Source organism: Tachyglossus aculeatus, chromosome 14, assembly GCF_015852505.1.
Source record: "Tachyglossus aculeatus isolate mTacAcu1 chromosome 14, mTacAcu1.pri, whole genome shotgun sequence".
Lineage (NCBI taxonomy): Eukaryota > Metazoa > Chordata > Mammalia > Monotremata > Tachyglossidae > Tachyglossus > Tachyglossus aculeatus.
In genome coordinates, this window is record NC_052079.1 from 1,890,361 (window position 1) to 1,908,404 (window position 18,044).

Below are 18,044 nucleotides of genomic sequence, written 5' to 3' on the forward strand. Positions count from 1 at the left end.
GAGGTGACGGGCAGCAGGGAAACCACCTATGAGCGGAAGACACAGACCGTGCTTAAGTGCTTGGCAGACACGAGCCATCGACGTCACTGAACCAAACCTTATCGCGGCCTTGGCCGACTGGCTCAGGGGGAGGCCTCGCCGGGAAGAAGTCAAATATTGTCTTTTTCTTTCCATGCTGGGTTGGCCACCCGATTAAACCGGGCTAAAGAACCAAAGTAGACTTCAGCACCGCTGACCTCAGATCACACAACAGAGAATTCTGCTATTTTCAGGAGGCGAACAAATTAAGGAGGTGGGAGAGAATAAAACCAACAGTCGCTTGGGTAAGCGACCACAATTTAACCTCGCGGTCTCCATCCGAGGGGAAATTCAAACAAGGAGAGGAGAGTTATTCACATTTTGAGTCCTACGCTTTCATGCTGCTCCAGTGAGCCTGCTCTAGAAAAATCATTTCTAGAAGTCGGGGGGAGGGGACTTTGCTCTCAAAACGATCGACTTCGTTCGCTTCCACCACTAACCGGAAGGCCGGGGGTCCGGGAATCAGGCCCCCTCCGTCGAATCCAGCCCCGCTGACACAAACCCACCTTTAAATTGGGCCACTTGGGTTCCTGGAAAAAGAACCCGGACTGAGAGCTACATGGAGCAGCGTGGCTCAGTGGAAAGAGCCCGGGCTTTGGAGTCATGGGTTCAAATCCCGGCTCCGCCAATCGTCAGCTGGGTGACTTTGGGCAAGCCACTTCACTTCTCTGGGCCTCAGTTCCCTCTTCTGGAAAATGGGGACTAAGACTGTGAGCCCCACGTGGGACAACCTGATCACCTTGTATCCTCCCCGGCTCTTAGAACAGTGCTTTGCACATAGTAAGCGCTTAACAAATGCCATTATTATTAGTATTATTATGTTCCGTTTCTTTTTCTTTCCCCAAATTTCAGCACCAGATAAACGTCGCACTGAATCTGAACACCCGGAACCCCGGCCTATAAAACTGAGAGAAAAATCTGGTCCCACTTAATGAGCCTTATTAACGATCACTTTACCCACACCGAATACCCTGCATCACCGACTGGTCCATCTCCCGGAATTCCCCGACGCTTAGCACATCTCCATCAGAACATTTCCAGACACCCCCCGGACCGGGGAACGATAACCGAGCCCACCCGACAGCTCGAGGTGGACGCGCTTTGGGCGGTGGCACGGTCAGGCGGAGCCACAGAGTTTTCGGGACCGTCGGCCGGGCTTTCCGGTTATCGCCACCTCGCTCCGCGTGTCCGGGCCCCCGCCGCGATATCATTTCTCCGGCGCAGGCCCCGCCGCATCCAGCTGGATGGGCTCGCCCTCGTCACGTCTCTTTTCCAACGTCAGGAAAACCAGGGGTGGGGTAAGACCTCCGCTCACTTCCGCCCACCACCGCGCGCCCCTGTAGTCCCGGTGGCAGAGACTCGGCGGGAAACAGATTGAAGTGTTTTCTAAGTTTTTGTAATTTCAGGGGTGGAGGGGGGGAGAAAACTTTTCATAATCTGACGTCTGCGCCCGAAACCCACTTATTGGAAATTATGCAGCACGGGAGCTGTGGAAATATGAGCCGCCTCCACAATTAGGGAGCCGGCCGGAGGAGCCCCCCTTTTCCATTGTCTGCGGTGGCATAAACCCCACGGCGGCCCTATCAGCTAACGGGCAGGCAGGGGGCTGCTCTATTCAAAGTGAGAGATACAAGCTGCGGGGCACAAACCTAGCAGTTCCCATCTGACCCCGCAATCCCTTACCGGTGACAGTTCCAAGCTCCATAGCAAATTAGGCCTTCTCACATTACAATTGGAGAAGACAGATTCCATTAGCAGTATCTGAAATTGAGTGGAGAGCTGCCCCGTTATCAGACTTGACTCATAAGCACTGCTATTAATCAGCGCGATGATAGCATTTATATATTTCAAGCTATCTGCTGCCGCTGTGATATTCGGCTACAAAGGGTTGGTGGGACTTAGGGAAGGGGAACAATGGAGCTTTCCGGGAAAAGCAGAGTAAATCGAGAAAGTCTATGACTTGCGCACATTCTGAGGGGATTGCGGTTTACATAAATTTTCTCCCAATTGGAGGCTGAGCTCTTGCTCATCTTACACATGGGATTTAGTTGTCACTCAATGGTAACAGCTGTGAAAAGGTGAAACGGCCCCACCGCTCCGAACGTCGCCTGTGCTTTTAAAGCAATTAACCCATGAACAGGAGGGTACCTGGCGATATCAAAGGGATTAGGCCGGCCGGTGCGTTATTAACATTTCCTTGAACTAATTCTAACTCTGACTAGCTGTCAGGGAAGACGCGACGACGGTCTCGGCCCAGAGTTTCCGCCCCGCTTTCTCCCTCCCCCCGCCTGTTGGGCCCGGGACACGGACTCTGGAGGAAAACAACAAATGAGCCGAGCTCATTAAGGCGCTTAAACCGCCTGGCTCGATGAAGTTTTACATGGGCCGGAATTTACAAAAACAATAAAATAAAAATAAAAAAAGTAACAGATGATCAATCAGCCGGGGGATCAGGCCACAGATAGCCTCCTGAAGGTGGCTGCCAGCCCTCGGCTGCTTCCGTGGCTCATCACGGGCAGCGAACCTGTCTGCTAATTCCATTGCCTCGTACTCTCCCGGGCGCTTAGCCCAGTGCTGTGCACCTAGGAAGCGCCCGATAAATGCCACCTATTGCCTTAGTCTCTCTCAGCGGAAAGAGCCCGGGCTTTGGAGTCAATGGTCATGGGTTCAAATCCCGGTTCCGTCGTCAGCTGTGTGACTTTGGGCAAATCACTTAACTTCTCTATGCCTCAGTTCTCTCATCTGTAAAATGGGGATTGACTGTGAGCGCCCGTGGGACAACCTGCGCACCTTGTAACCTCCCCAGTGCTTAGAACAGTGCTTTGCACATAGTAAGTGCTTAATAAATACCATCATCATTATCTGGTGGCCATCTCCTATGAACCTGCACGGTCCAACCTTCCTTCCGTCCCCGGGAGGGGCCACGTGCTCTTTCTTACGTTGGGACAACTTTCATTTTCCGTTCTTTTCCAGACGGCATGACGGTCTATGCCACGGCAATGGCAGGTGATGGCCCTGTTGCTTGGAGAAGTGTGGGAATCGGCAAAATTCGGGAGGCGACCCCGTTATCTGCGGGCCTTGTGGAAGCGGACGGCATTCTCTCTCGGCCGAAGTCTAATCTGCCAGCCTCCTACTTGGACGCCCCCGGCTAGGGACTAGCTACTGAGCGGCCGGACTTAGCCCGAGCCTCCCAGGGACGTCCTCTTTCTTCTTCGCCTCAATCGTGACGGCATCGGGAAGTTATCCTACATAACTCGATCCATCAAAATGAATAGCTCCCTTTAAATTAACAAATACAGAGTAAGTCAGGGCCCGAGTGTGTGTGATCGGCGTTAGATCTCCCTGAGGGTTTCTTTTAATGCCTTGGAAACGTGGCTCGTCTGGCCTTTCAATTTAATGGCAGACAGGCTGGGGCGGGGGGGGGGGCGGAAATTCACGTGTAAGTTCTCCTTTACTGATAATCACTCATTTCCAAAGTACATCTTGGATTCCAAGGGTGAAAAAGCCAGCTGCTTGTTTTGCCAGCTGAAAAGGCATTTATTTCCCAGCCCTGCTTGAGCTTCCGATTTGGGATGGCACGAGAGCAAAGAGCCGGCGAAATCGCACAACTGAAACCCTATGCAAAGGGATGGAACCTTTTTTTTTTCATATTGTATAGATAATCACATCCTCATTAGCAACCTCCACAAGGCAGTGGAACACATAAAACTTAATCCACGGAAAACTCTGGGCCACTTACTGCAATCAGTTCTGACTGACAGGAGGGATCTGAAGTGCTTTCTCCATTGCTACTAGAAATATCCAAGGTCTCCCGATTTGGCTCATGGGATGGTGCCCCTCTCGCCCAACCGTCTCATTTCCTAGACTCAGAGGCTGAGTTTTCCCAAGCCCTTTCCGTTCCTTGGAAAACCATTTTCAAAATTCGGCTGTTCGGTCATTCCAGCTAAATCTGACTGCACCCTCTATTTTAAACCAGCACGTGTTGGACTTTTTCCAAGAGAAATGGGGAGCCTTCAGAATCGGAACAGATCGATTCGGAAGCGCTCGATGGGGCCGTTTGGAAGCTCTTGGGGTAACATGTCTACAAGAACGACATAATATTAAGGCGCGCGTCTACTTAAATACGAATAAGATGACTAAACCCAGATGCCACTCGGGACAAGACTTTCCTAGGAAAGGGTAACATCCTACCGATATAGCTAGGATAAAGTGAACGGAACAATCCCTGGCTCCTTTTTGAGACAAGGGAACAATATTCCGCACACTGCAGTGACTTTCTTCCCTGGGTTAGGGAAACAGTTCTCCTGTTTCGCTCCGTTTCACAGACACGCCAGAATTCGCACCCCGCTGCCAAGGACTTCCCAGGACATCGGCACCCGGGAACGATCCGGGCTATCGGAGCCGACGCGAAGAGTTCCGAAAAGTAAAAACCGTATCGCGACGGTAGACGACGAGTAAATCGCTCTTTCCGTCACAGGTCTTTTTAACTCAATCAATCAATCAATCGTATTTATTGAGCGCTTACTGTGTGCAGAGCACTGTACTAAGCGCTTGGGAAGTACAAGTTGGCAACATATAGAGACAGTCCCTACCCAACAGTGGGCTCACAGTCAAAAGAGGAGCCCGCTGCTTTGAGACATTGGGGCAGAAATCTGGGTTTGAGGCACGATATTTGTCGGAAGTGAAAATAAAATTACGTTCACCCCACGGGCTAAACGGGGTTAACGCCGTGTGAATAATTACCGGAGAAAACACAGAACTGTTAGAAGAACGAATTTGCTTCGCCTCAGTGAGTGCTAATCTTGCAGGTAACAGTAACGTTCTTTTAAGCGATAAAAGGAGCACAACCAGTAACCGGATCAAACCGCTCTGGAGTCGACGCCAAAACGAAATGACGGCTTGACCTCTAAGTGGACGGACGAACTACGTGTCTCTTACCCCCTGGGTGGCGAAAGCCCGTTCCGGGATGCGTTTACTGGACTGGAGGCTGCTCGGGATGGGAGACAAATAAAAATGGATGGCCGGAAAACGCGTCTCCAGGTGGAGTGAATGTTCGCCGAAGGAAGGTTTTAGAGGTTAAGTTCAGGTCACACGACAAATGAAATTGTAACAACCCAACTGACACTGTATAATGTCTTCTTCCATCCAATCAATAGGGTACCGGGAGGCCGATTACCATAGAGATGGCCTGCTCCTTTCTGAAGGGGTCTATTGTTTGACGAGACAGATTTTGCCACTTGAACTGGGCTGTTCCCAAAGGATGTGTACTTCCATCAATTATTTGTGTGTGAAATCCTGAAATATTTTCCTATTAAGACGGGAGCCACGGGCGGTAAAGGGGGGTAGGTTGGGGGATCACAGGAGCGGTGTTTGGCAGTCACTTTATACTCAGGATGAAAGCGCGAAACCTGTAGCTCAGCGATAGAATAATTAATAACAGTAATTATGGTACAATACAAGGTCGTCAGGTTGTCCCACGTGGGGCTCGCAGTCTTCATCCCCATTTTACATGTGAGGTCACTGATGCCCAGAGAAAAATAAAAATTATAATATTGATGGATTATGTTAAGCGCTTACTATGGGCCAAGCACTGTTCTAAGCGCTGGGGAGGATACAAGGTGATCAGGTTGTTCCATGTGGGGCTCACAGTCTTCATCCCCATTTTACATGTGAGGTCACTGAGGCCCAGAGAAAAATAAAAATAATGATGCTATTTGTTAAGCACTTACTATGGGCCAAGCCTTGTTCTAAGCGCTGGGGGAGATAAAAGGTCATCAGGTTGTCCCACGTGGGGCTCACAGTCTTCATCCCCATTTGACAGATGAGAGAACTGAGGCCCAGAGAATAATAATAATGATGATGGTATTTGTTAAGCGCTATGTGCCAAGCCCTGTTCTAAGCACTGGGGTAGACACAAGGTAATCAGTTTGTCCCACGGGGGGCTCACAGTCTTAATCCCCATTTTACTGATGAGGTAACTGAGGCCCAGATAAATTAAGTGACTCGCCCAAAGTCACACAGCTGATAAGTGGCAGAGCCGGGATTAGAACCCACGACCTCTGACTCCCAAACCCGGGCTCTTTCCACTAAGCCACGCTGCTTCTCACGAGGAGACGATCCCGAATGAAATAAATGAAGCCAAGATGATACGTTGCGGGGCTTGGCAAGTGAAGCAGAATGGTCTCGTGGCGAAAGCCCGGGCTTGGGAGTCCGAGGATGTGGGTTCTAATCCAACCTGATTACCTTGTGTTTACCTCGGTGCCTAGAAGAGTGCCTGGCACATAGCAAATACTTAATACTATTATTATTATTATTATTAAGCCATCATTGGATTGCACGGGCACAGCAGTTAGTTTCAAGAGAAAATTTTTCAAATCCCCAAGCCAACCTTCACACATCTAAGAGCCTTTAAAACGGTAACAACGGACAGCCCTACTTTTCAAAAAGTTTTACAAATTCATGGGGGTGAAAATGATTCGTCGTTCTTTTCTAAGGCTGAGAGATTTTTTTAAAATTTTTTTTCAAGGGCTTTTTCATCTACAGTGTGTTTATTGCTATATTGTAGTCTCGCAAGCGCTCAATAAAGTGCTCTGCACACAGTAAGCACTCAATAAATGTGAATGATTGAATGAATGAATTGAGGCCACATACCTAATGACGTCAGTATTTTGCAAAGGTAGGACAAATTAGCAATCTATTTTTTAAGTGACTAAAACGCAGATTTGCCTGAACCCATCTGCCTTGAAAACATAAATCACCTGTTAAAATACAGACTGCTTTCCAAAGATATGCAAGCCGGTTTGTCCATTTTCTTCAGGAAAGAAACTCCTCTTGAAAAAATCTGGCGGTGGGGGAGAAATGACCCACATGGCGGGATGTGGTCTCGAGTTCGGCCCGGAGAAGATTACGCGATAAAGATGACTAAGTCTGGAGAAGGGACCTGTCAGACTGATGATCATGAAAACGAACAAGCGGAACACCGGAAGGAATGACCCATCGCTAATTTTGCATCATCTCATTTCCCAAGAGCTACGTTTCGCGAAAAAAGCATCAGCGGCAGAGGCCCCAAACACACGCCTTAATAGAGAAAGGGGACAAAAAAACCCTCTTCTCCAACCTGGTTTGCATACTGGCCCCTCTGAACTCAGAAAAGAGCTTCTTTGCAAAGGCTCCAGTAAAAATGTGCGTTTCGGAGGCAGATTATTTATTCATTTCCGATTACGAAGTGCCATAGTTTAAGAGGAGATTGCAAGTTTTTTTTTTTTTTTCCTTTTGCCAAAAGGAATTAGAAATTGCATCTTTTCCAATAATCCTCAAGAACGGGTCAGGCTAAGGTTAAGAGCATAGAGGAGGTTCACGCCAAAGATAACCGAGGCGAACGAAAACCTTGGACTATTGACTCTTGCCTTTGTTTTCTTTCTTTCTTTTTTATATCTCCGGGTTAAAGCCCAGCACAAAGAAGGGCAGGTTTGAACCAGGGTCTGCTCTGCTTACTCCAGAACCACCGCGACCCTAAAAAAGCGAGAGCTAACGAAAGGGCCAGGGCGGCGCTGGATCTCCGCCGACGCTATCTTTCCCGTGACCGCGCCGTGCGTGCCCACCTTTTGGGACCGGCCCGGGTGCGCCGACGGGCAGCTGCCCATTGGCTGCCACGTGCCGGGTGAAAGGACGCTACCCGTTTCCCGGCCAGCGACGCCCGCGCCACTCAATTAGACTAGACCATCTGCATCTTCGGAGGGTGACAAACATCGTTAGTTCTGCCTGGCCGGAGACTTGGGGAGTGTGAGACGGGGCGGCGACGATTCCGAGCCGGGTGCCCACCTTCGCCTCCCTCACCTCCCAAGTCCGCCGGGTTCGGGAACTTCCTTACCTGGAAACTGTGAAGAAAAGCAGGGCAGCCGCGGTGGCTCCGAACAGGCCGCACAGCAGGTTGACTCGGTAGGCGACGGAGCCGAAAGGGAGGAGCCCGATGGCCAGCTTGGCCAGCAGAGTGAACAGCGGGTAGCCGGGAGGGTGGGCCACCTACGAGCACACCAGCGACAAAAGTTCCCGTTCGGGAGGAGGGAAAACCCCACGGGCACCGTCCTCGGCAGAGTTTGGGCCTCCATCTCGTCTCTCTCGCTGCCGACCTCCCGCCCGCGTCCCACCTCTGGCCTGGACCGCCCTCCTTCCTCCTATCCAACATTGACTCCCCACCTTCAAACCCTCACTGAAGGCCCATCTCCTCCAAGAGGCCTTCCCTGATTAAGCCCTCCATCTTTCTTCTCCCACTCCCTTCGGCATCACCTTGACTTTCTCCTTTAATCGTCCCCCGTCCCAGCCCCACAGAGCTTACGTCCGTATCTGTAATTTATTTCTATTAATGTCTGTCTCCCCCTCTGGACTGTAAGCTCGTTGTGGGCAGGGAATGTCCGTTTATTGCTATAATACACTCTCTTAAGAGCTTAGTACAGTGCTCCACACACAGTAAACACTCAAATATGAATGAGTGAATGAATCTTGGAGCCGTCAATAGGCGTTTTCTCCGGGATAGGGAACCGAGTGGGACAAGTTTCCCACAATGCCACCCCACTGGGGAGCAAGGGCGACACGGCCCATTGTCAATCAATCAGTCGTATTTATTGAGCGCTTACTGTGTGCAGAGCACAGTACTAAGGGCATGGGAGACTATAACAGAGTTGTTATTTGTTTTGTGGAGGGCTTTCTCTGGTATTTGTTAAGCGAATACTATGTGCCAGGCACTATTCTACGTGCTGGGGTAGATACAAGATCATCAGGTTGGTCACAGTCCTGGTCCCGCATGGGGCTCACAATCTTAAGCCCTATGTGACAGATGAGGGGTCTAAGGCCCAGTGAAGTGACTTGTCCAAGGTCACACAGCGGGCAAGTTGTGGAGGCGGGATTAAAACCCAGGTCCTCCTGACTAACCCAGGTCCAGGCTCTATTCCACTGAGCCATGCTGAGTAAACTGGTAACCCGATTTATTTTATTCTCCCCAGCTTAGACAAAATTTGGGTTGATAATAAGCCAGTTACTGTACATACTGTAAAGCCTGGGCTTTATGGTTTAGTTTAATTGGATTTAAAACTCGAAGTAAATGGTCACACACTGTTCTTATAAGTTGGCAAAAACTGTGGTCTGAAAATAAATTAAATTTGCCACGCTCAGTGGAAAGAGCACGGGTTTCAGAGTCAGAGGTCATGGGTTCGTATCCCGGCTCCGCCAATTGTCAGCTGGGTGACTCTGGGTGAGTCACTGCACTTCTCTGGGCCTCAGTTTCCTCATCTGTGAAATGGGGATGAAGATTGTGAGCCCCCCATGGGACAACCTGACCACCCACCTTGTAATCTCCCCAGCGCTTAGAACAGTGCTTTGCACATAGTAAGCGCTTAATAAATGCCATCATTATTATTATTATTATTCATTAGGCCACGCCGCTTCCCTGCCCACGACGAGCTTCGTCAGCTGGGTGGTTTAGAGCCCACTCTGGGCTATTTGATTGGGTAGCAAGTGAGAGGACCACACGGCGACTGGATTCCCGCCAACCTCACAGTCCTTAGGTTTTGCCTAAAGGGATCTCACACCATAATAAAGTTTATTAAATAATCAAACTTATTAAAACTGGTAACCCGATTTATTTTATTCTCCCCAGCTTAGGCAAAATTTGGGTTGATAATAAGCCAGTTACTGTACATACTGTAAAGCCTGGGCTTTATAATTTAGTTTAATTGGATTTAAAACTCGAAGTAAATGGTCACGTACTGTTCTTATAAGTTAGCAAAAACTGTGGTTCGAAAATAAATTAATCTACTTTGCTCCATGCTTAATTAAACTTCCTTAATTCCCAAAACTGTTAATGAGAGCATTGATTAAACAATAAAACTAATACTTACTCCAAGCTCATAGGCGGCTGTGATCAGCTCCCCTGTGAAAAAATAATGTAAAACCAATAATTACTGTTAGGAGATGACACTCCTCCCAAGTTTTTAAAATCCAAATGCTTGCATTGGGGTTTTGCATTAATTTCACTGGATAAAACTGTAAATCTGTGGAGATTTAACAGCATGAAACCTTCTAAGGATATTTTTGTCCCTCTGATCGTGTTGCACAAACTAGTTTTCTCGCGCCTTTTTTCCGAGTCCTCAAATCAGGGTCGCTTCACACGAGGGTCCAGGTGGAGATAAAGATGAGTTTTCTTCAGAGTAAGCTTAAACGCTCGGGTTTTTTAAAAAGCACCGAGGACAATCAAATACTTCCCCTAAAAGGGCTTTGAAAAAGGACTACCATCAGCTGAAGCCGCTGCACCAATCTCCGAGAATTTAGAACAAAATTGGGTACAGTGTTTGCATCATAAAACTGTCGCTTCCCTCTTCCTGGAATTTATTTTAGCATCTGCCTCCCCTGCTCAACTGGGAGCTCCCTGAGGGCAGGGGCTGTCTCTCCCAACTCTAGCATACTCTCCCAAGTGCTTAGTACAGTGCTCTGCGCTCAACGGGTGCGCAATAAATGCGACTGATTGCACAACGTGGAAGAGGCTGATTTTGGTTACTGGCAAGGATGAAATGTCCCGGTCTTGGGAGAGTACGGCAGAGCTGGTTGACACGCTTCCTGCCCTAAAGCAAATACTCTAGTCCGATACTACAATCATTTACCGGGAGGAAGAAGTGGAAATTTAGGTAATAAATCGGCTATTATTGCCTTATATTTTCTCTTAGTCCCTCAGGGTATCGCCGGGTATTTGAAAATCGACATTTCACCCCTGAAAAGTAGGTAGGCCTTCCTGACGGTTGATGGGATTAGGACAACCCGACTTTTATATAAAATATCATGACTGGAGAAATGGTGGTCAGGACTGGCTTGACTCTAGCTCCAGTCCACACTCACTGTCAGCGAAGTGCCTGGATGTGGAGGGCAAAACAAAACCTTGGGCAAGTCATTTCTCAGGGCCTCAGTTCTCTCATCGGCAAAATGGGGGTTCAATCCCTGTTCTCCCTCTGACTTAGACTGTGAGCCCCATGTGGGACCGGATTATCTTTCTGTCTACCCCAACGACTGGTACAGTGCTTGGCACGTAGTAAGCGCTTGACACAAAAAAGCTACTATTAACCTGCGGCTGGGAGTGTCCGACACGAAATACGAGCAGAATGTGGAGGATCTGGGTCATTTGACTGTGGGTGGCCCAGTAATCAGATCTGAATTATCCAGCAGGGCCATGTTGAGGCCCCTTTAACTGGGTAACTGTCAACTGTCCTCTTCCCTTTGGGGGTGATGCAAACCCGAGGTCACGGTGGCAACAATAATAATGGTATTTACTGAGTGCCCGCCGGGCAGTGAGCACAGTGGCACAGCACTTGGGAAACCAACACAGAGAAGTGATGTGCTACCTGCCCACAAAGAACTTACACTTTCATTGAGCAGGCAGACATTAAAATATTTACAACTAGAGTCATCAAAGTCGCTCAAAATTCAGTATTTTTCCCCACAATTCCCTTAGCATTCGAGGATTAAAATACTCCTCCAACCCTGGACAAGCATTATGAGCCTTTTCTGTGTGCCGGCATACCGTTTTCAGTAATGATAATAATGCTGGTATTTGTTAAGCGCTTACTATGGACCAAGCACTGTTCTAAGCGCTAGGGGGGATACAAGGGGATCAGGTTGTCCCACGGGGGGCTCACAGTCTTCATCCCCATTTTACAGATGAGGGAACTGAGGCCCAGAGAAGTTAAGTGGCTTGCCCAAGGTCACACAGCTGACAAGTGGCGGGGCCGGGATTCGAGCCCATGCTCTTTCCACTAAGCCATGCTGCTTCTCTGTAGCTCAACTCCTCTTGGGTGATGGCCAAGGAATGAACCTATCAATCCATGGTATTTACTGAGCGCTTACTGTGTGCCAAACACTGTACTTAAATGCTCAAAAGAGCACAATACAATAGAGTTGGTAGACCTGAGGCCTGCCCTGAAGGAATTTATGATCTAGTTGGGAAGGTCGACGTTAAAATAGAGACCGAGGAAATGGCAGAGTATAAGGATATCAATCAATGGTATTTACTGAGTGTTTACTATGTGCAGAGCACTGGACTAAATGCTTGGCAGAGGACAACATAACGGAGGTGGTAGATACGCTCCCCGCCCACGACGAGCTTACAGTCTACAGGATATGTACGTAAGGGCTCTAGGGCAGGGATATCAAATAATAATAATAATAATGATGGTATTTGTTAAGCGCTTACTATCTGCAAAGCACTGCTCTAAGCGCTGGGCAAGGTGGTCAGGTTGTCTCACAGGGGGCTCACAGCTTTAATCCCCATTTTCCAGATGAGGTAACTGAGGCCCAGAGAAGTGACTTGCCCAAAGTCACACAGCAGACAGTTGGCGGAGCTGGGATTTGAACCCATGACCTCTGACTCCAAAGCCCGGGCTCTTTCCACTGAGCCACGCTGCTTCTAAGTGCTTGGGGAGGGTGAATTCTCCACCTGCCAGACTATATGCCTGTTAGGGGCAGGAAATGTGTCTCAATTTATTGTTGTATTGTACTCTCCGAAGACCTTAGTACAGCGCTCTGCACACAGTAAGCGCTCAATAAATACGCCTGAATGAAAAGCTGGAACTGAAGCTAAGCTGAAGAGCTTAGTACAGTGCTCTGCACACAGTAAGCGCTCAATAAATACGTCTGAATGAAAAGCTGGAACTGAAGCTAAGCTGAAGAGCTTGCTCTGCACAAAGTAAGCGCTCAATGAATGAAATGTTTGTACGTATTTATTACTCAATTTATTTTATTTGTACAGATTTATTCTATTTATTTTATTTTGTTAATATGTTTTGTTCTCTGTCTCCCCCTTCTAGACTGTGAGCCCGCTGCTGGGTAGGAACCGTCTCTATATGTTCCCAACTTGTACTTCCCAAGTGCTTAGTACAGTGCTCTGCACACAGTAAGCGCTCAATAAATACGATTGAATGAATTAATGAAAAGCTAGAGCTGAAGCACTTAGGACAATGCAAGCGCTCAGGACAGTGCTTTGCACACAGTAAGCGCTCAATAAATACGATTGAACGGAGCAGCTCTCTCACCTCCGGTGGGGATTACATTAAAGGTATTAAAAAGACCTCAGAATTGGATCTTTTCTGAGCCAAAGCTCCCCTATTGAACTGTTACTGTCAACTGCCGCTGAATTTGTTTGGATAATTACATCCTGAAAAGTTTGGCAGCAGCAGGAGTGAGGGTATTTATGGAAATCCCACTGAGTGCAATGGACAGTAATAATAATAATAATGATGGCATTTCTTAAGTGCGTACTATGTGCCAAGCGCTGTTCTACGCACCGGGGTAGATACAAGGTTAGCAGGTTGTCCCACATGGGGCTTCACAGTCATCATTCCCGTTTTATTCATTCATTCAGTCAATCGCATTTATTGAGCGCTTACTGAGTGCAGAGCACTGTACTAAGCGCTTGGGAAGTACAAGTGGGCAACATATAGAGACGGTCCCTACCCAACAGTGGGCTCACAGTCTAGAAGGGGGAGACGGAGAACAAAACATACTAACAAAATAAAATAAGTAGAATAAATATGTACAAATAAAATAGAGTAATAGATGAAGGAACTGAAGCCCAGAGAAGTGAAGTGATTTGTCCAAAGTCACACAGCTGACGGTGGCGGAGCCGGGATTAGAACCCATGACCTTCGTCTCCCGAGCCCAGGCTCTTTCCCCTGAGCCACGCTGCTTCTCCATTACTGACTGCCCGGGAAAATACCATACAAGTAAGCCCTCAAGGAGCTTACAGACAAAACAAGTTATATCACATCAGGCACCGAAAGTGTTTGCATAAAACCATTTCATAAATGGGTTCGCCCCGATACTGCAAAAATCAAGGTCTATTGAGAAATCAATTCTATCCCAGACCCAAGGAGGTCTAATCATTCGAAGCCTAAAATGACCACGACGGTCGGACACAAAATGATGGCATTTTACGGCTGCGACATCCCTTGGTCTGCCCTATGCGGATCCATTCATTCATTCATTTGTATTTATTGAGCACTTACTGTGTGCAGAGCACTGTACTAAGCGCTTGATCCAGACCAAGACGTCTTCTCGGGCCTCAACTATTCCCCTAATTGAGTAGCTTGGAAGTTGTTTCACTCCCAAGGAGCCAAGAGAGTTGAGCTTGTTGTTGGGTAGGGGCCGTCTCTATATGTTGCCAACTTGTACTTCCCAAGCGCTTAGTATAGTGCTCTGCACACAGTAACCGCTCAATAAATACCACTGAATGAATGAATGAATGATGACCACCTGACCTTATGGAAAGACCGAGGGTCTGGGCGTCGGAAGACCTGGGTTCTTGACTCGGCCCTGCCTGGGCCCACTGGGCAACCTTGGTCAGGGTACTCCGAGCCTCAGTTCCCTCATCTGTCAAATGGGGATGAAGACTGTGAGCCCCACATGGGACAACCTGACGGCCTTCTATCTCCCCCAGTGCTTAGAACAGTGCTTTGCCCATAGTAAGCGCTTAACAAATACCATCATCATTCTTCTTCTTCTCTGGGCCTCAGTTCCCTCATCTGTCAAATGGGGATGATGACTGTGAGCCCCACGTGGGACAACCTGACGACCTTCTATCTCCCCCAGTGCTAGAACAGTGCTTGGCCCATAGTAAGCGCTTAACAAATACCATCATCATTCTTCTTCTTCTCTGGGCCTCAGTTGCCTCATCTGTCAAATGGGGATGAAGACTGTGAGCCCCACGTGGGACAGCCTGATGACCCTGTATCTCCCTCAGCACTCAGAACAGTGCTTTGCACATTCATTCATTCATATTTATTGAGTGCTTACTGTGGGCAGAGCACTGTACTAAGCACTTGGGAAGTACAAGTTGGTAACATATAGAGACGGTCCCTACCCAATAGCGGGCTCATAGTCTAGAACATAGCAAGCGCTTAACAAATACCATCATCATTATTATTATTCTTCTCTAGGCCTCAGTTCCCTCATCTGTCAAATGGGGATGACACCTGTGAGCCCCCCGTGGGACAACCTGACGACCTTGTATCCCCCCTCAGAGCTTAGAACAGTGTTTTGCACATAGTAAGCGCTTAACAAACACTATCATCATTATCATGCTTCTTCTCTGGGCCTCAGTTGCCTCATCTGTCAAATGGGGATGACGCCTGCGAGCCCCACGGGGGACAACCTAACGACCTTGTACCCCTCCCAGCGCTTAAAACAGTGCTTTGCACATAGTAAGCACTTAATAAACACCACCATCATTCTTCGTCTCTGGGCCTCAGTTCCCTCGTCTGTCAAATGGGGATGAAGACTATGAGCCCCACGTTGGACAACCTGACGACCCTGTATCCCCCCTCAGCGCTTAGAACAGTGTTTTATACATAGTAAGCGCTTAACAAACACCATCATCATTCTTCTTCTTCTTCTCTGGGCCTCTGTTCCCTCATCTGTCAAATGGGGATGACGCCTGCGAGCCCCACGGGGGACAACCTAACGACCTTGTACCCCTCCCAGCGCTTAAAACAGTGCTTTGCACATAGTAAGCGCTTAATAAACACCATCATCATTCTTCTTCTTCTCTGGGCCTCAGTTCCCTCATCTGTCAAATGGGGATGAAGACTGTGAGCCCCCTGTGGGACCACCCGATCACCTTGTATCCCCTCCCCAGCGCTTAGAACAGTGCTTGGCACACAGTAAGCGCTTAATAAATGCCATCATCATTATCATTCTTCTTCTCTGGACCTCAGTTGCCTCATCTGTCAAATGGGGGTGACGCCTGTGAGCCCCATGGGGGACAACCTGACAACCTTGTATCCCCCCTCAGCGCTTAGAACAGTGTTTTGCACCTAGTAAGCGCTTAACAAACACCATCATCACCATTCTTCTTCTTCTCTGGGCCTCAGTTCCTTCATCTGTCAAATGGGGATGACGCCTGTGAGCCCCACGTGGGACAACCTGACGACCTTGTACCCCCCCCCCGCCCCCAGCGCTTAAAACAGTGCTTTGCACATAGTAAGCACTTAATAAACACCACCATCATTCTTCTTCTTCGTCTCTGGGCCTCAGTTCCCTCGTCTGTCAAATGGGGATGAAGACTATGAGCCCCACGTTGGACAACCTGACGACCCTGTATCCCCCCTCAGCGCTTAGAACAGTGTTTTATACATAGTAAGCGCTTAACAAACACCATCATCATTCTTCTTCTTCTTCTCTGGGCCTCTGTTCCCTCATCTGTCAAATGGGGATGACGCCTGCGAGCCCCACGGGGGACAACCTAACGACCTTGTACCCCTCCCAGCGCTTAAAACAGTGCTTTGCACATAGTAAGCGCTTAATAAACACCATCATCATTCTTCTTCTTCTCTGGGCCTCAGTTCCCTCATCTGTCAAATGGGGATGAAGACTGTGAGCCCCCTGTGGGACCACCCGATCACCTTGTATCCCCACCCCAGCGCTTAGAACAGTGCTTGGCACACAGTAAGCGCTTAATAAATGCCATCATCATTATCATTCTTCTTCTCTGGACCTCAGTTGCCTCATCTGTCAAATGGGGGTGACGCCTGTGAGCCCCATGGGGGACAACCTGACAACCTTGTATCCCCCCTCAGCGCTTAGAACAGTGTTTTGCACCTAGTAAGCGCTTAACAAACACCATCATCACCATTCTTCTTCTTCTCTGGGCCTCAGTTCCTTCATCTGTCAAATGGGGATGACGCCTGTGAGCCCCACGTGGGACAACCTGACGACCTTGTACCCCCCCCGCCCCCAGCGCTTAAAACAGTGCTTTGCACATAGTAAGCACTTAATAAACACCACCATCATTCTTTTCTTCTTCTCTGGGCCTCAGTTCCCTCGTCTGTCAAATGGGGATGAAGACTATGAGCCCCACGTTGGACAACCTGACGACCTTGTATCCCCCCTCAGCGCTTAGAACAGTGTTTTATACATAGTAAGCGCTTAACAAACACCATCATCATTCTTCTTCTTCTTCTCTGGGCCTCTGTTCCCTCATCTGTCAAATGGGGATGACGCCTTTGAGCCCCACGGGGGACAACCTGACGACCCTGTATCCCCCCAGCGCTTAGAACAGTGTTTTGCACATAGTAAGCGCTTAATAAACACCATCATTCTTCTTCTTCTTCTCTGGGCCTCAGTTCCCTCATCTGTCAAATGGGGATGAAGACTGTGATCCCCCTGTGGGACCACCTGATCACCTTGTATCCCCTCCCCAGCGCTTAGAACAATGCTTGGCACATAGTAAGCGCTTAATAAATGCCATCATCATTATCATTCTTCTTCTCTGGACCTCAGTTGCCTCATCTGTCAAATGGGGGTGACGCCTGTGAGCCCCATGGGGGACAACCTGACAACCTTGTATCCCCCCTCAGCGCTTAGAACAGTGTTTTGCACCTAGTAAGCGCTTAATAAGCACCATCATCATTCTTCTTCTTCTTCTCTGGGCCTCAGTTGCCTCATCTGTCAAATGGGGCTGAAGCCTGTGGGACAACCTGACGACCTTGTATCCCCCCTCAGCGCTTGGCACATAGTAGGCAATTAATAAATGGTATTATTATTATTATTATTAGTATTATTATACTTTACCCGAGTCACCGCCGGGGACGGACGGGGGCATTGTGGCGGCGAACAAGGCCCCCACAGCGACGAACACGGCCCCTAAGGCGGCCATGTTAGGCCCCATGGCCGCCCTCCCAACCGGTTCCAACCGGTTCCGACCAGCCAGGACCGGCCCTCTCCCCTCAGCTGCCCACTTCCGGCCGCCGCCGCCGCCGCCGCCGCCACTTCCGGTCCGGCCTCAGCTCGGACTGCACCATCCCGGCCCCCCCACACGGGGGGGGCAACAAACCCTCCTCACCTCAACCCCCGCTTCCAGCCCCCGCCCTCCGCTCGCAGGCTTTTCTCCCGCTGGAAAAACCAGCAAAGAGACGTTCTGGGAGGAGACGGAG

At 49.0% G+C, this 18,044-nt stretch overlaps 1 protein-coding gene across 1 annotated transcript in view; it reads right to left on the reverse strand.

Annotated features, from left to right (window-relative positions):
- The window catches only part of TMEM260 (transmembrane protein 260), a 49,469-nt gene extending 31,684 nt beyond the window's left edge, over positions 1-17,785 (reverse strand). The window contains exons 1-3 of the mRNA XM_038756713.1: positions 17,683-17,785; positions 9,972-10,003; positions 7,949-8,100 (exon numbers count right to left, since the gene is read on the reverse strand). Of these exons, the coding sequence (XP_038612641.1) occupies positions 7,949-8,100; positions 9,972-10,003; positions 17,683-17,779 (281 nt within the window). The 5' untranslated portion in view covers positions 17,780-17,785. The remainder of the gene's footprint in view (positions 1-7,948; positions 8,101-9,971; positions 10,004-17,682) is intronic.
- Between the last annotated feature and the right edge of the window lie 259 nt (positions 17,786-18,044).